This window comes from Hydractinia symbiolongicarpus, chromosome 11 (genome assembly GCF_029227915.1).
Source record: "Hydractinia symbiolongicarpus strain clone_291-10 chromosome 11, HSymV2.1, whole genome shotgun sequence".
Classification (NCBI taxonomy): Eukaryota; Metazoa; Cnidaria; class Hydrozoa; order Anthoathecata; family Hydractiniidae; genus Hydractinia; species Hydractinia symbiolongicarpus.
The window spans coordinates 27,161,217-27,188,877 of record NC_079885.1 but is presented as its reverse complement, the minus strand read 5'-3'; the positions used below and the strand labels follow the sequence as shown (position 1 = coordinate 27,188,877).

General features: G+C 35.7%; 4 protein-coding genes across 4 annotated transcripts; 2 read left to right on the top strand and 2 right to left on the bottom strand.

The window, feature by feature from the left end:
* Positions 1-9,077: 9,077 nt before the first annotated feature.
* Positions 9,078-11,399, bottom strand: LOC130613719 (uncharacterized). Its single transcript, XM_057435054.1, has 4 exons — positions 11,075-11,399; positions 10,705-10,833; positions 9,869-10,584; positions 9,078-9,795 (listed from the first exon to the last, which is right to left on the bottom strand). Exons 3-4 carry the CDS (start codon positions 10,260-10,262, stop codon positions 9,425-9,427), a joined length of 765 nt encoding a protein of 254 aa, XP_057291037.1. The 5' UTR covers positions 10,263-10,584; positions 10,705-10,833; positions 11,075-11,399; the 3' UTR covers positions 9,078-9,424.
* Positions 11,400-11,895: 496 nt separating this feature from the next.
* On the bottom strand, positions 11,896-18,135 carry LOC130613636 (uncharacterized). Its single transcript, XM_057434950.1, has 7 exons — positions 14,481-18,135; positions 14,265-14,399; positions 14,008-14,151; positions 13,175-13,853; positions 13,012-13,083; positions 12,282-12,806; positions 11,896-12,167 (listed from the first exon to the last, which is right to left on the bottom strand). The coding sequence occupies exons 1-7, from the start codon at positions 14,727-14,729 to the stop codon at positions 11,896-11,898; spliced, it is 2,076 nt and encodes a 691-aa protein (XP_057290933.1). The 5' UTR covers positions 14,730-18,135.
* Positions 17,978-19,585, top strand: LOC130613635 (tigger transposable element-derived protein 6-like). The gene has a single exon (XM_057434949.1). The coding sequence runs from the start codon at positions 17,978-17,980 to the stop codon at positions 19,583-19,585; it is 1,608 nt and encodes a 535-aa protein (XP_057290932.1).
* A 2,825-nt stretch (positions 19,586-22,410) lies between these two features.
* On the top strand, positions 22,411-24,028 carry LOC130613633 (uncharacterized). Its single transcript, XM_057434948.1, has 2 exons — positions 22,411-22,981; positions 23,169-24,028. The coding sequence occupies exons 1-2, from the start codon at positions 22,411-22,413 to the stop codon at positions 24,026-24,028; spliced, it is 1,431 nt and encodes a 476-aa protein (XP_057290931.1).
* The last annotated feature ends 3,633 nt before the right edge of the window (positions 24,029-27,661 follow it).

Sequence of the window (27,661 nt, the reverse complement as noted above, 5' to 3'; positions counted from 1 at the left end):
GATATTCATTCCAGTAATGATAATAAGAATAAAACAAATTTCCACAGCCATAAAGGAATGTTTTTTGACAATCTGGATAATAGCAACCACTTCATTTATTTTTTGAAACTTTTTAGTTTATTAATTTTTATGTGTTGTCTAAACAACTGTGCAGATGATATAACATCAATCTCGCATGTTTGAAATTAATGTTATTGTTATTAGGGGATTATTATGGGATTTTGAAAGCAATTCTGGACCCTTCAATAACAATGATATTGACTACCAAATGGCAATACAAGAGTCTTATGCTGTCCATCTTTTAAATGATTCAAATTCTGCAGACCATATAATTGCTTATGCTAGAAGTATTGGTCTGTCAAATATAACATATCGTGAAGTGACGATAGGAGATGGCAACTGTTTTTATAGAGCAGTAGTACAGCAACTTGATCGGCCAAAGATCAGACAAATTGTCCCCTCTAAACTTAATTTCCAGAACCATGTTGAACTACGAGCCACTGTGGTCAAATTTGTCCCTGAAAATAGAAAAATAGAAATTTTTTAAAATAATAGGACCTTTTTAGTAAAAAGCCCTGTAGAGTGGGAACGCGACTTACAAATTCAGTCAAAACCTACTGTTCATGTTGACGAAATTTTCAGTCAAGCTGCTGCAATAATGCTGGGCGTCAACATTTTGAAAACATCTGATACTAGTACTTCAATGCACCCATATACACTTTTTAGTCCTACTCATGATGAAACACATGATATTGCCAGGGAACAGCAATTGGCACATCTATTGTCTGAGGTGCTTTTATTTTGCTTGCAAGAGTAAATAGAAATCACTACCAATCATTGGTCTTTGATGACAATTTGAGCCTCCTTCTGTTGCATTATCCACACGACTCAGTCCACCTAAAACAATTCCCTGTTTGTCATCACATAATGTAATTCAACCTAAAGATACAACAAATAAAAATGTGATAAAAATAAAGTGATTACTTTGATGGAAAAGCAAGGTCTTTTAGTGAAAAAAGTAATAAAGTCTCGTATTTCTGTTGTCATAAAAAACAGACCTCAAAATATTTTTTTTTTAATAAAGAACTTGCTCTAAAGCAAACGTGTCTTCACATAAATGTTAAATATGAAGAACCTGAAGTCAATGAGACAACTATGAAGAGCAAAAGAAGGCGCGGGCGAATAACTTACAGATGCAAAAAAGCGTTTGTAAAACACCTGTGGGTAAGCTGAAGAATTTAAGTTTAAAAAAGCAGCCTGTTACACTGCCAGTTACTACACACAATTTACAAACTACACACTCCATGTCAACAACTAGTCAACTGCAATGTAATACATTTTGAGGAAGGTGAGAAATTACATAGTTTATCAACCTGTAAAACTTGGCTTAAAACTCGCCCAGTATTTCATGCAACACCTCCAATAAGACCTACTGCAAAAAATGAAACAAAACCAATTACTGTTAAGCCTTGGCAAATATTCATCGATGGTAGGTGTGATAGGTGTCACAGGGAAAGTCTTATTCGTTTTAAAAAGAAAGTTAGAACACCTCCTAGATTTTTAGGTACATTGTCAGCTGATGATGACGACTTGGGTCCGTTACACGATAATATTCGTCATAAGGATATGCATTTTCTACCACCACATCTCCAAATTTAACCATACTAGAAGTAGCATTAATTCGTCGTATTACTGTCATTATGAATATACACCTCCTGCAGTATGGCATGCTTGCATCAAAAGGTAATTACATCAGTTTCCGTCAAAGAATGCCAATTGCTACCGAACTGCCATGATTACCCTCAGAAGTTGGAATAGTGGTTATTAAAAAGAAAGGACGTCAAAATTCAAATGAATACTATAAGGATGTCTCAATAAGATATGACCGCATTCAAAATTTTCCAGAGATGCGTTCGGAATTACCCGATTTGCCATTTGTGGAATTGCCAAATATCATACTAGAAGGAGATAAGGGTCCTGCTGAAAATCAATTTCAACAAAACTTACCTGAAGATGACGAGAGTATAACCCGTTCTAATTTAGTTTGCCCGGTTGAACCTAAAGATGCTGACAAAGGGCCATGATGGCAATGATAAACTGTAGAAAGTAAGACCTATACTTGTTGCTGTCAGAAATTAATGTGTGAAAACAGAGCCCGAAGAGCACCATTCTGAAACAGCCTTTGTTTTGTATGTTTTTAAATACATCTTTATATTACGATATCGTATTGAGCAAAGAAGACAAGAACAATCATTGTTAAAAGTTGATCATCCACATCTTAAACATCTTAATGTCTGCATGATGGAACATGCAGCATCTAAAATTATCAGTCTACTGCAAGAAAATATTTTGCATCAGAAATCGATTCTCCGGGAAGGAAATCAAATTTAACCTCATCCAGCACCATGTATAAATTAAACCCATTTGTTGATTATCATGGAATATTACGTGTTGGTAGAAGGCTAAGAAACTCAAATTTTGACGAAAACGTCCATCCTATCCTACTGCCAAAAATTACGAAGACAACAGAATTAATTGTTCGTTGGTGTCATGAAAAGGTAGCCCGCAGTGGAAGAGGAATGACCTTAAATGAACTTCGTGGAAATGGATTTTGGGTAATAGGAGCCAACACAGTTGTACGTTCTCTTATTAACAAACGCGTTACATGCCGTAGCTTAAGAGGTAACGTTGATAATCAGTTAATGGGCAATTTACCGAAAGAGAGATTACAATCAGAGCCGCCATTTACGTATTGTGGTGTTGATATGTTTGGTCCCTTTGTAATCAAGGTTAGGAGGAATGAATTAAAAAGGTATGGAGCAATGTTTACATGTCTTAGCAGTCGTGCTTATCCATATTGAAAAAACATCATCAATGGACACAGATTCATTTATACTTGCATTAAGACGTGTTATTGCCAGAAGAGGAAACATTGATTTCTGATAATGGATCAAATTTTGTGGGAGCTCAGTCAGAACTACGCAATATCAAACCATGGTACAGAGTGGATAATTTGGAAGAAAAATCCTCCAGCAGCTAGCTATATGGAGGGAGTATGGGAACGACAAATACGTTCAGTAAGATCCCTATTGACCGCACTTTTAAAGACTCACACAGGTTCTCTCAATGAAGAATCACTAATTACCTTGATGACTGAGGCTGAAGCAATTGATAATTCCGACCTTTGGCTGTTGAAACACTGAATTATGTCAACAGTATGCAACCATTATCCCCAAGTCAACTTCTTACAACGAAGAGCAATGATAATGCCACCCCCTGGATCATTCTCACGACCTGATCTATGAACACAACGCAGAAAACATGGATGAAGAAAACAAAGGTCCCTCTACAAAAAAATGAAAGAAAGAATTTATTATGCAGCATCACAACGTTATTCGTAAATCGTTTCTGCCATACTTATTTTTTTACATCTTTTTTTCTCTTATTAAAGCTTTGTGAGCTTGATTGAACTTCAGACTAAACTTCAGACCAGCAGTTAGCTAGGTAGCTGTTTAATTTCTCACATTATTTTTGTTCTTGTATATTTTAGTGTCAAAATGACATGGTAGACATGGCAGTGTGGGGCAATTTAGGCTATATAGGATCCCGCTGAATTTTTTTGTTAGAAGGAATCTGTTTTTAGATTCTTCTTAACAATTCTATGACGGATCAAATTCACCTTAATCCCAATTTTTATATTAACTTTAGGTATAATTTACAGACCAGATCTGTTTTGTACAGAAATGACTATCTAAATGTCATGTTTCTGTTGATAAATAGTGCTGTTATGGAGAGTTATTGTAGTATTTCTAGGTAGAAAGAATGTTGTTTAGTTTTGAATCAGAAATCAAAGAAATACAAAATTTGGTCACCTCATAGTAATTAACATAATAAATTCTGCTTTTCAAAAATAAATTTCTCTTGTGTATTGCAACGGACATACAGAATGATGTAAAAACTCATTAATATTAATTTATGTATGATTATGTATGTTTTCTATTCATAAAACTCAACCTACTACATAAAATCTGTTGATCTTTGATAAAATAGTAATTAGTAATATCAAGACAAAAACATGCACAAGTATAAATAGAAAGAAAATATAGTGATCGTTATGTGAGTTAGTTATTTAATAATAGTCGTACTCATGCAGCTTTAAGTAACTTGTGTATTTGTTAACAGTTTGAATTCATTGACAATTGTAGCTTGTTGCAAGAAGAAAACAGTATTGCTTAGAAAGAGGTTAAGAATTTGAAATTTTACCAGATATTAAAAGATATTTTAAAACTTATCAAAAGTAATTACACTTATGTTTCTTTTTTTCTGTTTTTGTTTCTTGAAAGTTCTAAATTTTTGATGAGTTATAAATTATAATTAATCCTGAACTTTTTTAGCACTTTAAGGCATAGTTCTTGACACATCAACGTCTGTCATTCAACGCATACCTTTAGAACAGAAAGGTATTCATTCTTAGCCAAACAAGTATAAAATGTTTAAAAGAATAGTATTTATTTGTTGCTTTTTTCTGCAGGGAAAAATGGATGATGATCAACCCCCCCCACTAACAGGAGGAACTGGGTGTTTGATAATTCTAAATGTCTTGTTTGCTTACAACCTGTGGACAACAAAGTTTCATCTCTATCGCTTGAAGTCCTTCAGAAAGTGTATAATTACACAAAAGAGCGCATTGAATATGGCGATACTACCATTAGGGAATTTTGGGAAACTATAAGTGATGTTAACGCAGCAGATATCGTTTCTTCCGGATGTGTTTACCACCGTTCATGTTATGCGGGTGTCGGAAACAAGACTAAACGAGACAGGTGTAGGCAAAGATATGAAAGATCCTTATAGATAAAAAAAATGCCAGTACGAGTAGGAGATCATCTAGGCAACCTAAGGGAATATTATCTACAAAAAATCTAGAGTCACAGCGTTTGTTGCGATCACAGCACATAGAATATGACAAAAAAGCATGTGTCATATTTCAACAAAAAGTAGGAGGAATGCATAAAGTATCAACGATTCCTATGGGTCAACGGCTATTTAAATGTGCATCATCAATTGAGAAAAAAGATACAGAAATACGGCTGAATTCAGTCTATAATCCGTCAGACACTAGCAAATAATGTGCTGTATCATTTAAAATGTTATGTGCACTCACAGAGAGAGGCTGGTAAGAACGCAAGCACAGATTTCATAGATGCAGATCATAAAGCTCGGGTATATAGATATATATATAAATCATGAATTTGTTCGAATCATATAGAAATCATGAATTTGTTTGAGTACAAACTTTCTCAAGGAATTCTTAATATGAACACTGTTCACGAGACCTATAAAAGTATTATCGTAGAAAATGGAATGGAGAAACGTTCTTTAAAGGACGTCTACAAAAAATATTTAAAACAATTCATAGAAGAACAAAATGGGGATGTTAAGATCATTAAGTCGTATCGCGCAAATGAATCAACACAGTTATACAGTTCAAGGACTGAAAGCGAAACTTTTGATTCTGACAGTATTCATAGTAATGCTGACGATTTTATTTTGCTGTTCAAAGCTGCAAAGATATTACGGAAGGAGCTGATTTCTCACAATAATTGGCAGTACAAAGGAAACTTTACTGATTTTGAAGCTCCAGTACTTCTTAGTACTTTAGTAAAATGGATAATTGTTGGACCACATGTCACCTGGGAAAATATTATACGGGCTGATAAAATTGATAAAGTTGATTCAATTGTAACTCAATTGGTAATGCAGTCCTTTAAAACAAACCGCCAAGTTATTTACAAATCTCCTACTGAAAAACGAGGTTTTTACAGCACTATTGGAACACCGTTAACTGTAGGGCTTGGACTGAAATTGCACCACGAAACTAAAAGAAAACGGTTCGTAAATCATTTAGCACAATTGAACTTATCAATCTCATATGAAAAGGTTTTAAGATTGGAAACTCAGATTGCTCATAATGTCCATAAAAAAGTCATTGCAAACAACGGGATTTATATTCCAAATACAATCAATCCTGATTGTCCAATCTACTTTGCTATAGACAATGTTGATTTCCGTACAGACACAAAAGATGGAAAAGGCGATTTATTTTCATGGTACAGCCACAGTCGTATAGCAGACTGGACAGCAGATAGGAGGTGTAGAAAAAGTTGAAAAGAAGAGTTAGGAGCGTCGCTACAAAAAAAAATTGGTATACTCATTAAAAACATGCACAGAACCTGTTCGAAAAAATAACGTTTGACTGTTTTCTAAATTCTATCGACAATGCTGAGTTAGAAATATATGGTGGATGGGATCATTGGTCATTGCTTCAAGTTACATCATTATCATGTCTTCGCACTGTTCCCACATGGGCTGCATTTAATTCATTAACAACAGGAGAAAATGAAAAGACTATCCACTGCATGCTTCCACTAATCAGAACATCTCCTACTGATTGGTCAACACTCTACACTGCTCTTTGCATTGTACAAGGAATAAATACTGTCAGTACCCCAGACCGAAAGACTGTGATTTCTCTGTGATATGCAGTTATATATAAAAGCAATAAAATTAAAGGCTAAAAATATTGTCAACAAAAATTTTATTTTCAGGATAGGTAAGCTACACACAGTTTTTGATTTTCTCAATTCAATGGGAAAGTATCTTAACATGAGTGGGTTAGATCAATCTTTTGTTGATGCAGATATTTATGGTCCCATAACCATCGAAAAAATAAAGGATGGAAAACATATGAAAAAGAGCATTGAGGCATTCACAATTTTGTATCTGACCTTGTATAAAGCATACATAAACAAATTCCTTAAAACTCAAAGAACCTAGCAAGAAATAGATATGATTGTTAAAGATTTTGGTGGGCAAGAATATGACGCAGTAGGCGTTAAGGAAGATGTAGTTGTGGTAAAAGAAAAGCTGGTGATCTTATTTAATCAATTTAAATTGGCTGAAAAGTTAAAAGAAATTATTGATACTTTGAATAAACAAGCAATGTTCTAGAGAAATTGGATGACAATGTTTGAGTGTTTATTACTGATCCTTCGCAGCACAAAACAAAGATGTTGGGAACTCCATCTGGCTTCTCTTCACAAATACTACTTTGTGCATGATCAACAGAATTACGCACGAATTGTACCAGTATACCTAGCAGAGATGTATGCATTGAAAGAAGAGGAACCACACGTTTGGAGATTTTTTAGCTCAAGGGGACTTTTGCATTAATAAGACTGATGTTTGACAAGTTGTTTGGTATTTACAGATATGGTAACGAACGAGGCTACCATCATCAACTTTCTACTTCCATATGCAGCAGTTTTAAAGAAAATGTCCTTAAGCTTTCTTTAACATTAGATGAATATAATTTGAGCTTTGATGATCAAGATCACGTTATAAACATTAGTAACAAAAGTAATAATACGAAAGATGTTCTAAATCAAAAGCAGAAAGGTGCACTGATAAACGATGATTTCATACAGAACTGTATCATCGGTCCTAAAAGTTTTTGGGATCGTTATAAAAAAACAAATATTAAGACCTTCGCTTACCTTGTCAAGAAGACAAAAATTAAACTTCATGATAGACTTATTCAGTTGAAAGAAGAAAAGTCGTTAATAAAAATATTTGAAATTACTTCCAGAACTCGAACTGAAATTTAACTTCCAGAGATATTTGAAACACATGAATTTGCTGTCGTATGGATGGAAAGTTACTACACTGCGCGGACAAAGCTAACGTTGCGCATGCAACTGAAGATGCCATCAAATCCTTTGATGCTACTGCTGCTGATGATAATACTGATGACATAACTGATGTACAAAGTAATTCCGATGGTAAGACTGCTTTACTAGATGGTATGGCAGTTTTTAATACGCTGAAGAAAGATGTGACAACAAAAAGTTGTCGAGATCTTGCTAAATTATATATACTTCGAATTGAGTAGAAGTCAATTGATTTCGAAAGAATAATTCTGGTGTGCAATCGTTATATAGAATGCTCTGTAAAAGAAAGAACAAGAGAAAATAGAATGGAAACTGAAGGTATGCATCACGTAATCCAAGGCAACACAAACATTGAAACACTAACGCTAAGGCAATTTCTTTCAAACAGCAAAACGAAACAAGAATAAACTGTGTATCTCGCAGAAAAAACCAATGAATTTTTTATCTTGAATAACATGAATTGTGCCATCATATAAGCAGATACATTGATGATCCTGGTGGCATTGCAACTATCCACACAAAATCCGTTTAATGAATTGTATGTATCATCTCCAGATACCGATGTTTTTTTGCTGCTCATTTACCACTTCCCAGAGCTTTGTCCCCACACAGTTTTTCGCACTGGTGCAGAAGAAAAAGTAAGAGATATTAGTATCACTGCTGTGTTTGAAGCCATTGGATGCATGCTGCAGTTCTTTTCGAGTTTAATCCAGACTGGCAAATCAATGGGAAATCTAAGATACACTGTTGGAAGTTTTTAATGAGCAAGTAAAAACGAGTTAGAAGCACTGAAAGTTCTTGGTGAAACAACTAGTTTGCTTGAGAAAAAAATTCAGGGATTGGAATACTTTGTGATCAGACCTTATGTAAAGCTTGCACCAGATCAAGTGCAAAGCATAGGAGAATTAAGATGGTATTTGTTCTCAAAGTTTCAACATATAGCAGAAAAACTGCCACCAACCGCAGCAGCTCTATTTGAAATACTGAGGTGTCACTGTTCTGCCCAGATTGCGAAAACGGCCCGTTTACAACCGGGACAGCCGGATTATGTACGCATGGTCCGATTATGTTTTTTTAGCCCTAATTATGTCGTGGTGACCGGTTTATGAACGCTGATATAATGGCAGGCAGGCTGTGATTGGCATTTCCTTCCGACTTTTGTAAATGAAACATTGACGAATCTTTATGTACGTGGGTAAGTTTCGTTTTAAACACCTGTTATTCCAAAGAACTAATTTCAAAGCTGTGAACGTGGTAATCTGATAAAAATGAAGGTTTTGAATCTGATAAAAAATCTTCTAGAAGATATTTAATATAGCTAAGTTTTTCGCGCAAATTAGGTATGGGGTAATGTAGCTAGCATGAAACATTAGTCAAAGATACATTTCTTCTCGATATAAAGCAGTATTTACAATAAAAATATGAACTAACAAAGGGTTTCACACTCGTTATTTTATGTTAATTCTTCGTTGTTCTGATAAAATGTTTTCTTATAAAATGAGTGTATAGTACGATAATTTTCTCTGCTTCACCTTTTTGATAAATGATAAAACCATGTTAAAGAACATAATATGAATATAAACAAAGGTCTGGGGTAGCCAAGCTAGATTCAGCCTTAGCATATTGAAAAAATCTATGTCTAAACCGAACATAAAACGTGCTGTATATATTCACAATATCAGCCAGAATATATTCTAACAAAGCAATGAAAAAAGTTTAACTTCAATGTATTGCAGCATGTCAGCATATGCACGTCCAAATGGCAATTCACCTGCATAAACTTGCAATAAATATTCACGTACTATATCTGACCATTTTGAGTTTGTAGTTCCTGCTAAATATTTTGTAATCTGCATATAGAATTCTGGCTCTGTTCTTTTCAATCCCTCAAAATTAGCCGCAACTTGAAAAACACCTCCTGATTTCTGGTTAAGCAACGGATTACAATGTGGGTCTAGAGATTTCTCTATGTATTTCTTCAATATACCGTTTTCAAGGCATCGGGTTAAAAACGCCCTCCATTGCGGCTCCAGTGGGTTCTCCTCTTCATCAGAATCAATTATCACTATAAAACAAAGTTAGTAATGCTTCACATACAGTTAGGATTAAATAAACAGGGGCATAATATTCTGACTTACCAGTTACTTTTTCAATACAGTTCTTACAAAACCAATTAACACTTGGTTTTCTCTTCAGATCGGTACAACAAAAATGACTCCATGTGAGACATCTGTCACATGCTATGCTTCGTTTGGGAGCCCCTATACTCTTCTTGCATGTGCCACACGTCCAACTTGATGTTCTCTTTTTCTTTTGTATCAATTTCTTGAGATGTTCGATAAATCCTTTGTATGCATATTGTTTTAAAATATCAACATGGACAAGGTCGTCGCGTACAGAGTCAGGTAATGCTTTAATAGATTTAGGCAGCATACCTACTTCTACGTCCAAACTCTCGCTCGTAATGAGCTCTGCGTCTTCACGCTTAACAAACCAAGACAGTAACATCTTGCACCTATTGTAGGCATCCATTTGGACATATGCTTGCAATGGCCCTTAAAATAATAGAAATGATAATGTATGTGAATATTTGAATCTTCAAAATTAGCTACCTGGCTGCCTTTCAGTGCAATTAACAAAGTTTGATATCTTGATATCTAGGCTAATTTGAAATTGGATAAATATTAGGCAAGTTCACCTTGTCTCTTTTTTTTCTTTTTGTCCAATTTTTCCTTATCACAACTGTCGGTGCAATTATCAACGCAGAAAAGCGAGTCATCGCTATCATTGAGGATTTCCTCAAGGCTTTTGATGTCTGCAGTAATTTTTGTTTCTTCTTGTTTGTTTTCTGGAGCTTAAAAAAAAAGTTATCATAGTTAAGATTACAAAAAAAAAAAAAATCAAAAAGTTTAGGATATTTTATTCGCTAAAATTAATCCAAAATATTATACGAATTTTTTCAAGAAGTACTTACTTTTTGAAGCAAGAAGGCTGTCCATGGTTATACCTGGGGTGTATTTTTGTGCTTGCTTGGTACGAATGGTCGTGGATACCCCTTCAATCTCTTGGTTTTCAGAATCATCAACCAAGGATTGCAAGTTTCCTTAAAAAAACAAAAGGAGATACCTTATGCTTCAAAAATGTTTTATAGAGCTTTAGCCCTTAGATTTCAGTCTTATCTGCTTACTGCATAAATAACGTAGCATTTGTGGTAAATTTTCAAAATAATCATGAAATTAGCAAACTAGTTCTTGTAGATTTTTAGCATAAGAAATGGTATTTTGTGTGCAAAAAAGGCATTACCCTGCAATACAAAGTAGTGTAACAATTTAAATGTATAGTACCTTCTGCACTGTGGGCTTTGTCTTGTATTATTTCATTGCTTTGTGAGTCTTCCTTGAGCACTAAAAAATATCTTATTCATCACGAAAAATTCTGTCCAGTTGTGCAAAATTTAGTACAAGTAATGTCGATGTTATGATATGACATGTTTACATACCAAATAAACAGTGTGAAGGTCTGTAAAGTGTTTCAAATCCACCATCACTTTTTTTTTATTTGAGGTTTCTTAAGACCATCAAATTCGTACCACCTATTGTTGTGTCGCAACAATCCCATGTAGTGGTACATGTTCCAAAGTGAAACTGCAACCAAGTCATACCTATATGATATTATTATTATTCGTTACACATAACTTTAGACATAATATTGTGGCGTCAAGGCATTCGGAATCATGTATATTGAAAATATATCTTTACAAAGAGTTATAATAAAACTATGTGGATAGTTGTCAAAAAGTTGATATTCCCACAATGTTACTTTATTGTATAATATAAACACTTGAAAAAATACATTACCTTGTTGTTGCCACACATAAAAGTAAGTAAGTATGAAAAATGGCATATACTTGGCTGACATAATTTCCATCATCATAGGTATTGAATGGAAATCAATCCTTCTGTCCAAGCCTGCCACTTCAACATTAACTGGTAAAACCATAGGTGATTTTTCAAATGTTCTGAAGTTTGAACGTCCCTGACCATTAAAAATTTTGTTCGGTGCAGGACAATTTGGACTATTGCAATTTGATGTTATGCAATGTTTCATCACAGGTCCCAAGTAAGTATTGATAAAGATATGCTCATCACCATAAAAATTAAGTATATCATTTTTTTTCAGGTAAAGAACGTGCTATTGCTACATGATGCTTGGCAGCATCATATTGTGCATCATTTAGTAAACAGAGCATTTCTTTATTTTGGTCACAAGATTCATCACATAATCGTGTATAGAATCTAGGATATTCGTTGAAAGTCACTTTCAATATTGAAAACCATGTGTCCAATGTACAAGTGTTGTTGAATGTAATGTTTCGTCCATTTAGGTTCACAGTTCCACCAAACATTGGGAGCTTAATGCAAAATTGTTCTATGTTTTCTGGAGAAAAAAAAGATCTGTTTTAGAAGCCTATTCAGAATAGCAATAACGAAATGAAGTATCAGCAAAAGTGGAGCACAACTAAACAATACAATTTCGACACCTATTACTTACCAGGTTTTTGATTTCCACATTTTACGCCAGAATGACATTTCAAATTGCATGTGACGTTTTCTTTGATGCATTTACATATGTTTGTTTTGCATCCTGACTTACAACCACATCGACTCACTACATTATCTGTTACATTTTGAAGGCGATTTGCTTCCCTCAAGCTGACGAACTTATCAGAATTTTTAAGGTCCATGTTGAAATTTCCCCTGAAAAATTCTAGATCCCCAGATCTGTATTTATTGTGCAATACGCCATGTTGTGTAAGCAGTTGATAATATCTCTCTTTGTCACCAGAAACACTGATAACCACACATGGCATGCGTGAAGCATGAGTGTTGCTGCGGTCTCTTTTAGGGACTCGAACAGAGACATTATCCCCAACTTCATAAGCATTGACTTTGCTGCAATGGTTTTTCTCAAACCGTTGAACCATCTCCTCTCTCGTTCTTTTTATCTTTTTAGAAGCTGTTGTTCGTGGAGTCCAATGTCGTTGGAGTGTTGACAATGCTGTAATATATGCAAGAACTATTAATATAAATATAAAAAAACTGAGTATGGACGTTACTATTTCTTATTGTCTTGTGAATGGAAAAGCACCATGTTGATGGTTTTCATGGTAAATATTTTTATGTACTATATGTTTCTTCTTTGAAAATTGATTATTTTTCATTAATATGAAGGTCCACTTGTAAGTTTTTATATTTTTTTTTAAAACCGTGTCAGTACTTACAACCAGTTTCGCAATCGTCTTCAATAACATGTGCTTCATTTGTGACGTTCTTCGAATTCGTATTCTCTTCGCCTACACAATTGATTCACAACAAAGATTAAACACAGAATTCATAATAAAACGTCAATTTTAATTTCAGTTCAGTTGAAGAAAAAGTACATACCATCGTGTGGCTGTTCAGCATGACGTTTGTAATTCATTTGTTCTTTAACAGGTATGGAGAAAAAGTCGATGTCTTCATCGTTATCAAAGTTCGAATCAGTGATAACCTTCGACTGTTTTGAAACAGTCGGTATGATTGTGGTTGCTGGTGACTGTCCAAATACCAGCTCGTACGGAGTAAATCCTGTAGCGCTGTGCTGTTGTGTGCTGATGGCATCTATTGAAAAAATGAAAAATAAGTAACGACAATTCGATCTGCATTTCGGAACTATTGTTATCAACCTACAACATATTTGTGGCAACCACGAGCTCCAAGGTTTAGTTTCACTGGCACACTCAGCTATCATGACTGATATTTTATGCTCCACATTGATATGAGCCTGTTCTATCATGCCTTGACTCTGTGGATGGCGAGGACGACCACGAACCACCTGAATCTCCCCTGGCCAAGCTTCGATAAGATGATCTACTGATTTATTTACAAATTCTGAACCGTTATCGGAATGAAAGATCTTTGGTGGTCCGAACAATGAAAATATTTTTTCCAACTCAACAGTGATTGGAGCGCTTTCCTTTCTCTCCAGGGCAGCAAGAAAATTAAATCTCGACCAATGATCAATGGAATGAAGGATATACTTATAGTCTCCATCATGCATATGACTCATGTCTATTAAATCAACCTAAAAAAGCGGAAAGTGAAAAGTTCATAAAAAATATAAAACAAACATATGTAAATTTTAAGCATTTGATGTTGAGGCAAAGAAATCTCCGGTTGAAAAATCAAGCATTATTAAGAGCGTTTTGTTATTTTAGTTCAGGTGTGTGCGAACCTACTTGGAAGCGTTTCATGAAGCCATTTGATATAATAGGTTTGATTGGCGGTACAGTCTTCTGTGGCTGTTTTAAGTGGCAAGTTTCGCAAAGATTGATATACTCTTCAATAGCCGATCTTGGGATACCCCAAAATGAACTTGAAACCTTGTAGGAAAAATACGAATTGAGTAGTTATTTGTATCAATCTTTATATTTTGTCTAGGGTACAATTTTTTATGTAAATATAGTTATTAATTCTGATAAGAAAACACTAATACCTTTTTGAACGTCTTTTTCACACCAGCGTGTTTTAATTCATTACAGTGAATTGAGCGTATGATGTCAAAGAATTCATCTACGTATGCCACTCTTAAGTAACCTTCAGGTATCGATTGATTACTTGTATGGTTTTTCTGAAAAAAGTAACGGTTATAATAATTACTTACATTGTTGAACATCGAACTAAAAATTTGAAATCACGATTTTTCACTTACAGCTTCTTGTGAAGGCACAATCAAAATATCCACCATTCCCAGCTCTTCGCAGTTTATCAGCTTAAACTTCTGGGTCAATAATCTGAAGCGACGTGCTTCTGTACCCTTTCTACTGTCCGACTCATTGCTTTTTAAGTTCTGGGAAATTTTCTTCCCGAACTCTCTTGTTATTGTGCCACTCGTTGGTCTTTTACCAGTGCCTGTGTAACGCTGGGCAAATTGTTCAAATTTTTGGCGATGAACTTCCATGGATTAGCTAAAACTAGTGTAGCTCCGACGATTGAAAAATTTAAATGAAAGTTTTTTCGAACGTTTTCTTCGAATTTGTAAGAAACTAGACATCCTGTCTGGCGAAAGAAAAAAAGGCTCCACGTAAATTGCGAATTTCGCTTCATTTGCGATACTTTCCTATTTGCTTGTCACGAATGATATAAAAGCCGATCGCCCCCGATTACGTTCGTTGTATAAGTGTCGAATAATATTTGACTGTCATACATAAGCCGGCCTTCCCCGATTATGTGCGTTCTATAATAAGTGAGAAATAATAGAAAAATGTCATACATAAGCCGGTCGGCCCCGATTACGTTCGTTCTATAAGTCTCGAATAATATTTCACTGTCATACATAAGCCGGCCGGCCCCGATTACGTTCGTTCTATAATAAGTGAGAAATAATAGAAAAATGTCATACACAAACCGGTCCGCCCCGATTACGTTCGTTCTATAAGTCTCGAATAATATTTCACTGTTATACATAAGCCGGTCGGCCCCGATTACGTTCGTTCTATAAGTGTCGAATAATATTTGACTGTCATACATAAGTCGGACTGCCCCGATTATGTTCGTTCTATAATAAGTGAGAAATAATATTACACTGTCGTATATAAACTGGCCTGCCCTGATTATGTTCCTTTTATAAGTGCCAAATAATATTTTTTGAGTAATAAGCCGGCCTGTCCTGATTATGTTGCCCTGATTATGTATTTTCTGCCCTGTTCTTAACCGGGGCAAGCTGCCGTACTTAATCAGGCCAATGTTCATTATCCGGGCAGAACATCACTACATGTGCATGGTGTGGAAACAATGTCGAAATACCCATCTTACTTTGCATTCTCCAACAACTTGTGGTTGGAATGAGGAAGATGGGAATTTACCAGCAGTATTAACAAAAAACCACCAGGACCTAAGGCTACCATAGAAATTTGCTCCTGTAAATGCAAGTAAGGGTGTGTTAATGGACGTTGTACGTGTCAGCGTTATGGTCTTTTCTGTACTGAAATGTGAATGCGCGCTAATTGTGACAACCAGTGCGAAAGGAAAGACAATCACAGTGAATTGGAAAGCGACGATGATGAGTGAATTGATAACTGACATTTATTCAATACCAATTAGATGATAGGTCTTGTTTTTTTCATGTGGTTTGAAATTTGCACCCAAATGTAAAATTTAGTAATTTACTGACCGGGATCATATCATGGGTTTTGTAGTTGAACTTTTAACAACATGTGCAGCATAGTCAAATTACATTTAATGTTACCAACAAGTGGCTAAACCTTCATGTAATATACACATATAGTGATAAAGTATATACAAATAAGCGATTTATACCTGTTATGTCCGCCTGGTCTGTAAAAGGTGAAAATAAAAATGGGCATTAAGGTAATTTTGAATATTTATGCAATAATATATCAGAAAAACACAAAATATTGCTTCTAAAAAAAATCCAGCGGGGTTACAGTTGCCTCCACACTATGGTCTGAAGAACACGATGTTGTTTTGTCGTGAACTGATAGTTACCCAACCATTTTAGTACAAGGATGGATCTAGAGAAAAAGGCCAGTGTTGGGAAATCATAGCATGCAAGTTAAATGGAATAGCAAAGCCACTTTTCAAGGTCGATCAAAGATCTTTGAGAAATCATCTAAACAAACTCCTGAAAGAGTATGTTAGAAATACAGCATATCAAGAAAAGGCTTCTGGCATTGATCCAGAGGTAAACATTCCCTTTCTTGTCATCATTCCCATGATGCATAAACTAAACATTTGATTTTGTAATTTTAGTGGAAAATATTGTTAAATTATTTCTGTTTTTTATTTACCTCTGCCCAACCATTTATAAAAAAGTTTCTGTGTTAGGTGACAGAACTGGACACTCTTTTGGAAGAAGTATCTGAATTATTGGAGGAAAGTCGAAATAATCCGCAGCATCTGAGAAAAAAGTAAAGCATTTGCAAGAAGAACGAAAGTCTGCTGATGCGATTCGAAGACGCTCAATCCAAAGGTTAGGAGAGATGAGTAAAAGTAAGTCGTCAGATGACTTGGAGAAGGCAGTTACCCCCAAAAAGAAGAAGAAACAGGCTCTGATACAGTTAATTATATTCAAGAAAAATCTAGTACCCTAAAATAAGGAAAGAGGAACTTGCGTTCAAAAAAGAATAATTGGCCTTTCAAATTCAGCGAGACCAAAAATCAAATGACCGTTGTGAACAGATGATGCGGCGGAATTAAACACAGACTGAAGCTTTACTTTTACGTATGGCTATTATCCGAGATGGTGTTGCGACAGACTGATACTTAAGTGAATGTATTCTCTTGCGTCCATTATATACTTCTCTCTTATCCTGACCTTGTTTGCAACATGCCTTAACTGTACTACAGTGGAATCCCCCTAAAGCGGACACCCTATAAAGCGGACAGCCCTCTAAAGCGGACAAAAATTTTTGCACCGGCAGAATTTAGGTCAAACTCTCATAAAAAAATCTCTATAAAGCGGACGATTATAAAGCGGACACTCTATAAAGCGGAAAAAAATCTTTGCACCAAATGACAGTTTCCCTTATAAACACTCCCTATAAAGCGGACAATGGAAAAATAAAGAGATGAAATGTCACTTTTTCTTAAAATTTAAACCATTTTACTTAGTACATCTTTGATTTTTGTTATTTACCGAGTCCAACACTTTCCTTATATTTTTCTCGGCCCACTCAACTGCCTTTTCAACACCAATTAATTGGTACTGGGCAGGAATTTCTAGTCCGTAGCCAGCACCACGGTTCACTCGCTTCCCAGTCACTTTACATCCGATGGTACAGTTAGGAAGCGACATGAATTTGTTGAATAGTTTGCTAAGGTTTTTAGGGACGTGCCCAACTACTTTATCGTCATCTGTAACAGCTACAGCAAACTTGTCATGTTCGTTATCTTCTTCCGCTTTTAAACAAAAATTCTCTTCTCCGACTTTTGGGCTCCATATGTCCATGTAAGCATGGTATCCACGGATAAACGAGTCGAAGCGATATTCTTTCTGTTTTATAAGGATAATCTCAATCTGTTGGACAATGTTTTTGAGAAGCATCTCATTTAGTTGAACGTTCGACATATCTGTGTTCTCTTCAGCTTCTTTAACTTTAAAATAGCACTCGAATCGTGAAGACATTGCAGCGTAAAATTTTAAACTGGAAAGAATTTCGAATTTTTAATTTCTAATGCACATTCAACATGGCAATGTCGAAGCAGCAGCTTGCTGGTAAACTAGCGAAGAAAACTTTATCATTAGATGATAAGATCAAGTTTTTGGATTTCGCCAAAAAAAATCCAGAACTTGGATGTAGAAAACTAGCAGACATTTACAAGCTTGGAAAGACAGCCGCAGCAAATATTTTAAGAGACGAAAAGAAAATTCGTGAACAACATGAAATTTTTCGTGAGAAAACAAAAAAACGTAACCGCCATGGCAAGTATCACAAGATAAATGAGATCTTATTCGAATGGTACAAAAGATGTTGCGCTTCTAACATCTACCCTAATGGTGTAATGCTTAAAGAGGAGGCGTTGGAAATTAAGGAAAAACTTCAGAACAGCGATTTTGATAATTTCTCCGCCTCTGACGGTTGGTTGGATCGTTGGAAAACAACATATTCCGTCAAAGAACGTCGTATTGTTGGTGAAGCTGGTGACGTTTCTACAGAAACGGTTACTTCCTGGATGGAGAGGATCAAAGAATTGGTTGAAGGTTATTCACTAGAAAATATTTGGAACATGGACGAGTCTGGCTGTTTTTTTAAAGCTCTACCGGCCAAAGGGTTAGTGGAAAAAGGAAAACAAGCAAAAGGTGGGAAAAAGTCAAAGCTTAGATTAACTGTCGCTTTTTTTGTAAATGCAGCTGGGGAAAAGATCGACCAGCCTGTTGTTATCTGGAAGAGTAAAGTCCCGCGTTGTTTTAAAAAATTGAAAGATCCATCGCGTCCAGCTAACGTTCACTACTTTTCAAATCCTAAATCTTGGATGACATCTCAAGTAATGGAAACTGTACTGGCACGTTTTAACAGAAAACTTTTATTTGAGGACAGAAAAGTTATTCTTTTTCTGGACAACGCCACCTGTCATCCGGAGTCAATGATAGGCCAGTTTTCACAAATCAAAATCATTTTCTTACCGAAGAACACAACTTCAAGGCTTCAACCACTCGATGCGGTGATCATCCAAAACTTCAAGGTGAAGTACAGAAAAAGACTGGTCAAATACGTGCTTGCAAGGATCCAGGAGAATAAATCTGCAACTGAAATTATCAAGAGCGTAGACATACTTATGGCCATTCAATGGGTTCAAGATGCGTGGAAAGAAGTAACCAACTTGACCATCAAAAATTGTTTCGAGAAATGTGGCGTAGTTCAAGGAGAAAGTGAATTGATGGAAGATCAAGAAGATGACTTGGAATTTGAAGCTCTGGTGAAGGAATTAACTGAAGATATGTCTGCTGCAGAATACATCGATTTTGACGCCGATGTTCCAGCTTCGGAGCCAAGAATTAACGAATTAGAAATAAATTGGCGACATCAAATCCGAGAAGCTAGCATTAACGCAATTGAAAATCCAGAGATGGCATGTCAGGTCAAAGAGATTTCCGAGGATGATGATGAGAGTGAAGACGTGGTTGAAGAAGAAATGCTTGGTTTCACCGAGCTAATCACTATGCTTGATAAAATTAAGCGATCTGCTATTTTTGATGATACATGCCAAGAAATGTTGTCAACCATTACGAAAAAGATTGAGGAACTTCAGCTTCAAAATAGAAAACAATCCTCAATCAAAGATTATTTCAAATAGGGAGAAAAACGTGTATTGAAAGACCTATAAGATAAATGAAATATATCTTCGTATGCTACGTATGACCTATAAGATAAAGATTCGTATGACCTATAAGATAAATGAAATATATCTTCGTAATATAACTTGGTTTCTTAGTTTATAACCTTAGCAACACTTAAAGGTTGGTTGCAACACCGACAAATTTGAGCTGCTAAACTTACTTTACACAGCCAACTTGGGTTCTTTGCTCGATAAGCTAAATCTATTGATGTTGCCGTCTACCCTAGTGTTGCAAGTCACCCCATGATACCCGCCAGTACTACAAAAAAAGCTTTTTTGGTCAAAATTAGGTCTAAAACTAATTTTTTGGTCAACTTCCTATAAAGCGGACATCCCTCTAAAGCGGACACTTTTTTTTGCACCAATGGTGTCCGCTTTAGAGGGATTCCACTGTATCTATAAACTCGCACACATTGTCCAGTCGGGCCCTTTTTGGTGAATCGACCTTGCAAAGTTAGCTAAGTGCGGAGGTTGCAACCATGGTTGATTCATAGGGTCTAACAATCTTCCTCATTCGGAATGAATGATATCTATTGTCTTATTAAATATTATGGACAGCAGTGGCGGATTTAGGGTATGTCAAGCTAGTCGGGTGGACGTACTTAATTTTAGTCAAAAGCCTTGTTGTTGCAATTTCAAAAAAGTATTTCGCTTAAGCACAAAAATCTTCCAGGGTGGCTTTCGTTATATACTGTGAGTCGAATCTCTACAGAATTTCTACATACATACGCATGTATTTTGTAGTTAAGGGCATATTTATCAACGATATGGCGTAATATGTAAGAAACGGCTTGATTATCGTGCGACTTACTTGTTGAATTGCATGTTGATTTATTAGGGGGCACAATAATAGAGTTATTTGCTTTAATTTACTGTAAAAATTGTAATTTAATCTCGCTGTACTTCGACTTACTTGTTGTATTAGATGGTAAAAAACATAAATAATGGTAACATGCGACCGTAAAAAGAATAAAATTTTAACACAAGTAATTGAAATAGGTGAGCATATTCATTAAGGGGTAGTGGCTTGTAAAATACCGTTAAAATAAAGTTAACACAGCGTGATGAGTTTTTGTTAGTTTTGATAAAACTCTGTTTTGGCTTACTGACAGAGGACCTTGCAGATCATTTTGGATATTACAATAAACATGTTCCACAGTATTCGTAACTTAGAGTGGAATTGTAAGTAGAGTTTTGGGTGATGCACTTGTTGTCTGGCTTCCAAGAGAAGCCTTTCGTGAGAACTTGCCTAAAACATTTGCCAAAGCAGGTTATTCCGAATGTCGGGTTATAATTGATTGTGCTGAGGTGTTCATTGACAAAAATCCTTAACAAATCAAGCATCTACTTAGTCAGACCATAAACATCACAATACTTTAAAAAATTTTGTTGACATAAGTCCTTTTGTATATATATTTATAACTTTTTTATCTGATTGTTATGGTGGCCACACCTGTGATAAATTTATTACAAATGACTCTGGATTTTATTATTTATTAGAAAGGGACGATGAAGTTATGACAGATCGTGGATTTCAAATCAGAGAAGAATTAATGCTAAGTTTTTGCAAAATAGTTGTTTCACCAAGTACACGTGTAAAAAGTCAGATAACAAGTGCTGAATATAAAAAAATTGATATCAAAGCCAAACATATTACACCCTATTATCCACAAGCAAATGGTGTAGTAAAAAGATTCATGAGAGTTATCAAGAAAACCATCCAGACAGCATCTTACGACAACAAAAACTGGGTAAAAGAATTAAACAAAATGTTATTAAATTACAGAACATCAACACACAAGGTAACTGGTCAAATGCCTTCCAGTTTACTGTTCAACAGATCCATCAATAATAATATACCATTCATCGATCAGCCAAAACATCCATCAGATTCAGAAGTGAGAAATCGTCAAGAAGCTATCAATCGAAAAACGAAAAAATGGTTCAATCAGAAAGAGAAAGCAACCGAATGTGACGTAGCTATCAACGATTACGTTATCCTGAGGAGAGAGAAGAATACTGATAAAACGAAGTCGAAGTATTAAAAAACGATTTTTAAATTTATTGACATCAATCATAACATGGTCACAGTGATAAGTGAAAGAGGAAATACATATACAAGAAATATTACGTATGTGAAAAAAGTACAATCACCTGAAACAGCAAAAACCAGTCGAATTACCGCTCACAAATGGCAAACTTGAAAGAAAGAAGTATCCCTTATGGAACAGACAGATAATTTATGGGCGCAACTGAAAATGAGATAACAGTTAAACATTTTTACATGATTTCGTGTGGACATTATATGTATATATTACTGGACGAGTCGATTTATGTTTTATGTAGCACCCGGGATGTTGTTTAGTATGGTACTGTGGTTCGTGAGTCTGTGTTTTATACTGTGTGTCACGTGTTTGTATATAAACCTGTATTTTTGTATCTAGAGTTATTTTATGTTGAGCATATAATACGAAAGACATTACTTGTATTCTCTGTGCGAAGCTCCATAATAAAAGGAAATTGCGCTCAAATTTCACAATGTTTTTCCTCGTTTCATAATGGCTGCCACAAATTACGTAGTTGTCGCGTGACCCTCCGGACGCGAGAATACACCAATCCGACATGCTGGGCTACCATTTTGTATTGCGGCGCGGTCTTGAGACTGGACGCGGAGAAGGGGTGAAAAATTAGTTGAGAGAGGAGCAAACAGAGTGAAAAGAAAGAAGACAATGATCCATACAAAATAAATATAGCCATAAACAAACTGTTATTTTTAAAACAAAATGCCCAGCGTAAATTGTGCTGTTAATGGTTGTACGAATAGCCAGTTTAAAATTCGAAAGTGGAAGAAAGAATTGTGTGATATACACAACAATGTTATCAAGGAATTATGTGGATGCGAACGACCATTTTATTTATATTGTTTTCCGAGCATTAAGAACAACAACGAGCAAAGGCAGAATTGGATTAAACTTATCAAGCGAGAAGGACATAATAAATCAAAATGGACTCCTGCTGGAAGTGACAGAGTGTGTTCGTTTCATTTTGCTGATGGGGTGCCCACTGCCGCCAATCCAGATCCAACTTTGAACATGGGTTACGAACTCTTACAAAAACGACCAAGAAGAGAATTATTTCGTTCAGGTGTTGTACCTAACTGTAAGAAAAAAAAATTGTTAAATGAAGAAGTTGACGAAGCAGTTGTTAATGATAATGTTGATAATGTTGTTAATGATAATGTTAATGTTGATGATAATGTTAATAATGAATTACCATGTCAATCATCATCATTCTTTTCACCAGTATCGGAACATTCCCATTTTTCATCATCATTAACTCAGCAATGTGAGGGATGTAGCTACAAGAAAAATGTTATCGATTCTCTTGTATCAAAAATAAATATGTTAACATTACAAGTTAAAACTGCCAACACAGTGAAAGTCTTCAATACTAAAAAAAGTGTTTTTACATGGCGAAAAATAGACAGACCAAAAAATGAATTTTTACACTGGCATAGTATCTATTGCCATGTTTGAATCAGTATTTCAACTTTTGAACCCATACTTATCTAAGATCAGATACTGGAGAGGCCCTAAACGTGCAAATAGCTACAGCAAAGTCAAACGTACTTATTCTACTCAAGCAAGCAAAATCCTTACACATTGTGACGAATTTTTGCTAACTTTGATGAGGTTGCGTTTAGGTTTACTAAATGAAGACCTTGCTGACCGCTTCGGAATTTCACCCACTATTTGTTCCAACACTTTCACGACATGGATACAGATTTTAGGCAAAATTCTAGGCAACGCTCTTGTTGTATGGCTACCAAGAGAAGCGATTAGAGACAATTTACCTGATGCCTTTATTAAAACTGGACACTCGAAATGCAGAGTAATTATTGACTGTACTGACGTGTTTATTGCAAGACCAAAATCTTTACTAAACCAAGCAGTTACATGGTCCGATTACAAGCACCACAACACAATAAAATTCTTAATTGGTATATCACCTGCAGGTTTCATAACATTTTTATCTGACTGTTATGGTGGTCGGGCCAGCGATCGATATATAACAAAGGATAGTGGGTTTTATGAATTGTTAGAACGGGACGACGAAGTAATGGCTGATAGAGGGTTTCAAATAAGAGAAGAACTACTGCTAAAATTTTGTAGTTTGAGTGTTCCACCTGGTGCTGGAATTAAAAGTCAGATGACATCAACTGAGTGCAAGAACACTAAAGAAATTGCCAATCTACGAATACATGTGGAGCGTGCTATTAATCGTGTGAAGTTCTACCGCATCTTGAAAACTGTTTTACCTATTACTATGATGCAGCATACTGATGACATTGTCAAGGCATGTGCTGCTCTATGTAATCTTAAGCCCAGACTTATACGTTAACAAACATGATTGCACAAGTTACTTATTCTTTTTTATACTTTTAATACATGCTGTTGTAGCTAAAGTAATTCATTTAATGTTGTTGTTTTCCCTTTAGACAATATCCTTGGCCTTACTTTAACAGACAAACTAAATTCCAGGGCTTTTTTATTAAAAGCTTTCAAGTTTTTATTTACAAAATTTTGCAACAAAAAAACAAATACGGCCTCCATTCTAATGTTTACATTTTTATGAAATTTTATTGGCCGGTTTTGTTTGTCTTAGTGATTTGATTGGGTCTGCGTGCGTAACATTTTCTTTATAAATAACCGTCAGGATTACTCTGAATTTTGTGGGTTGTTTGTCGGGAGTGATTCTATTTATTTTCACCTTAATTTTTTTCATTTGCTGCCCGATTTAATTTGATAATACATAGGGTCAAAAAACGCAGATACAGAAATAAATGTGCAAAATAAGTTGTTTATTAGAAACATCATTTACAATATATTGACTTCAAGTAAAAATCATTATAATAAGTAACAAATTTAGACTTCAAGTTGTTCCACAATGGTTCGTCATAAACTATAGTGTCGACTAATGTTCCATGAGGTGTCCAAACAACGAAATAACAAAGTTTGTACCCAGTTACTGCCATTTGCACTTGGCACTGTGTGTGATATTTGTGATTTTTATTTAAAACCACCACGTCCTTATCAACCACTAAGTAGGGTAGCCTAACATTCGGATCGGTCGGTGACATATGGTTGACACTAAATGGGCACTTCACCTCCAAGCATGCTGGCAAACAACAATCACATGTCATTATTCGGTCAGGGCTTCCACCGATTACTGGTACCGATCTTTCTAAAAACAAACCACACTCACTCAACTTTAAATTACGATGTTTCTTTTTTATTAGTTCATAAAATGAGTTTACAGCCTTAATCTCCATATCCCTACCATACTTTAAGGCTGGAATGTTTGGATTAGCAAAAGTTAAACCGGATACTCGGTGGTTCAATGCCCACATATTTACGCAGACACCACCACCTCTACTAATTTTGTCCATTTTTGTGGAAACTTCGTGGCACATTGAGGCAGTGATTACACCTTTTCTGTAGCTAAACCATAATTCGTTAGTACTTTGGCCCTGTGTTAGTTCTTCAATTTTCTTAATATTTTCCTTTGTCAAGTTTACATATAACTTTTTCTGGAATTCACTTGTGTTATTCGAAATGCCTAACACATCTTTTACACTAGGAATCAGCCTGAGTTCTTCAGCTGGCTTGCCTGAAGTTTCACAACAAAAGTCCACTTCTGGTTTTGGCACAGCCGTGAACAAAATACTCCCAGGGGCTATTTCTTGAACAACATTGGCAATATCGGTCAGCTGAAGCAATTTTGTGTCACAGTCAACAAGTGGATCAAAAGTCTTTTTTGGTGTTGACACTAGAGGCCGTTTTTTTTTTCCTCGTTGACTAAAGTCGTCACGATTTAACTTCATGTCTTTCACTTTTATGGTAGCTACCCCAGCATGATTTGGCAGCCATTCATTAGCTTTGCTAGTACAGGCAGGGTTCCATTCTTACTGCTGCCTCAATTCCATACATTGCAGCGGCTACATGATTGCAAGTTTGGCTCATACCTGCCATACACGTACAATAACAACTTCTTATTGTAACAGGGTTTTTTTCAATAATTAGCCACAATTTATGTGGTGGATCATTCAAGTTCTGTGACTTCTTGCATTGTCCTTTAAATATACAATATGGGCTTCCAGTCAAATCAAAGTATAAGAGTGGCTTTAACCAACCAGATGTATAGCTAGTAACTATAAGCTTTGCAATTTTTATAGTCACTCAAATCCTTGCTTCCCAGTTCTGCGGGATAAAACATTAAATAACTGAAAATGTCATGGTACAATAATAAAGGCCAAAAGGCCATGCCCTCAGCTTCATCGCGCCATCCATGAGGTATCTTAAATGGATCTGGAATAGTTCTGCTGTCGCATTTTAATTTGCTTTCATAGTCATTTTTTAATTCGAGCTCGATTTCAGCAGCTCCTTTCACAGGCTGAACTTTATTTTCTATAGCAGCAAACACTCTTGCAACTAACTCTTCCTTCTTTCCTGTAAGTTTTAAATTACGAAGTCTTAAAAAGACTTTCAATTCTTCAACTTTCATCTTTGCTACCATATGGAAATCCATTCTTAAATATAAATATTGCTGGTTTTTGTTAGTGAATGATGTTTATACTTCGTTTGCTCAATTTAAAATGGCCTACGGCTTTGGAATTTTTCACCCCCTCAAGGATCCCAGGCCTCCATATTGAACGCGGTTACGGCAGTGTCGGATTGGTGTATACACCGCTGCCTCTCCGTATGAAACTTAAAAATTTCCGCGTAATAAACAACTGCGTCGTCTTTTGCGCAAGCTCTTTACTGTGTGAGAGATGATAATTGATTCGTAAGAGGAGGACGTGTTTTCAAGTGGTTAAGAGAAACTGGTTAAATTGTGGTTTTCAACAGAGAACATCGAGAGAAGAAGGCTATATTCCTTATTAATGGTACACAGAAGTTATTTTCCGCAAATATTAACGAAGTGAAATGGGCTAACAACGAAGATCTCGCGTCAAAATACTTATGATTTAAAACTTTCTTGAATCATTTCATGTAAACATATTTCTTATGAGAAGATGGTTCAAACGTGTGATTTATGCAAAAGGCAATTTGAAAGTCTCCGAGGACTGAACATACACCGTGGCTCATGTACAAGGAAAGAGTTAATGTACATAAGACGTGTTAATGGATTGCTTAACGACTCTTATAACACAAATGATGATGAGGAAATAGAAACCACCACTGCTCTGCTAGAAGCCGACGTTTTACACATCAGACACGAAGCGTTATTCAACCATATCTACCCTTATATACACCGGAAAACCTAGCACGGGATGTTAATATAAACGGTATACCAGCAGACGTTTTTGAAACTCAGCTAAATAACGCATACAACAAGATCATTAAATGGCGTAAAAATCTTTTCATGCTCCCGTCTGGAAAAGCTGGGAAGGTTTTCATACGCGAATTGTCCTATTGGCTAGAACAATTTAACAGAGACACGAAGTTAAAACCCGTTTCCATTAAAACGTTCATGGTCTTGCCTAGTCTGCTTCTTCAAAAACCCTCCAGACAAAGTAAAGCGAAAGAACACGCTGCAAAATTAGACGAACGTTTACAACTCTGGAGAGGAGGAAATATTACACTACTGTTAAAAGAGGGACGAACCATTCAGAAAAGACTTGGAAGTAGTAAAATGAGAACCGAAGCAGACGTTTCCCAAATTTTTGCAAAGCTTATGATGGAGGGAAAGGTCAGCGCAGCCATAAAATTTCTATCTGAAAATAATGACTCTGGCGTGTTAGCTGCTGATGACGAGACAATAAGAGAACTTCGAGCAAAACATCCGTCTCCAGCTACTATACTACCAAATAGTTTATTACAAGGACCATTAAATCAGCTGCAAGATTCATACTTCGACAACATCAACGCAGACCTCATAAGAATAGCTGCATAGCAAACACGAGGTGCAGCAGGACCTGGATGGATGCCGACCAATTTAAAAATATGCTGGTTAACAACAAGTTCAAACAGG

Bases quoted from the DNA above. Each gene is read 5' to 3' on its own strand.
- LOC130613719 (XM_057435054.1), bottom strand. From the start codon at position 10,262: ATGGATGCCTACAATAGGTGCAAGATGTTACTGTCTTGGTTTGTTAAG. The intron at 9,796-9,868 runs GTAAGTCAGAAT...TTTGTTTTATAG, and splicing joins CTGTATTGAAAAAGTAACTG to TGATAATTGATTCTGATGAA.
- LOC130613636 (XM_057434950.1), bottom strand. From the start codon at position 14,729: ATGGAAGTTCATCGCCAAAAATTTGAACAATTTGCCCAGCGTTACACA. The intron at 14,152-14,264 runs GTATTAGTGTTT...TTTTCCTACAAG, and splicing joins TGAAAAAGACGTTCAAAAAG to GTTTCAAGTTCATTTTGGGG. The intron at 12,168-12,281 runs GTAAGTAATAGG...TTTTTTCTCCAG, and splicing joins ATGTGGAAATCAAAAACCTG to AAAACATAGAACAATTTTGC.
- LOC130613635 (XM_057434949.1), top strand. From the start codon at position 17,978: ATGGCAATGTCGAAGCAGCAGCTTGCTGGTAAACTAGCGAAGAAAACT.
- LOC130613633 (XM_057434948.1), top strand. From the start codon at position 22,411: ATGCCCAGCGTAAATTGTGCTGTTAATGGTTGTACGAATAGCCAGTTT. The intron at 22,982-23,168 runs GTAGCTACAAGA...TGTTTGAATCAG, and splicing joins AACTCAGCAATGTGAGGGAT to TATTTCAACTTTTGAACCCA.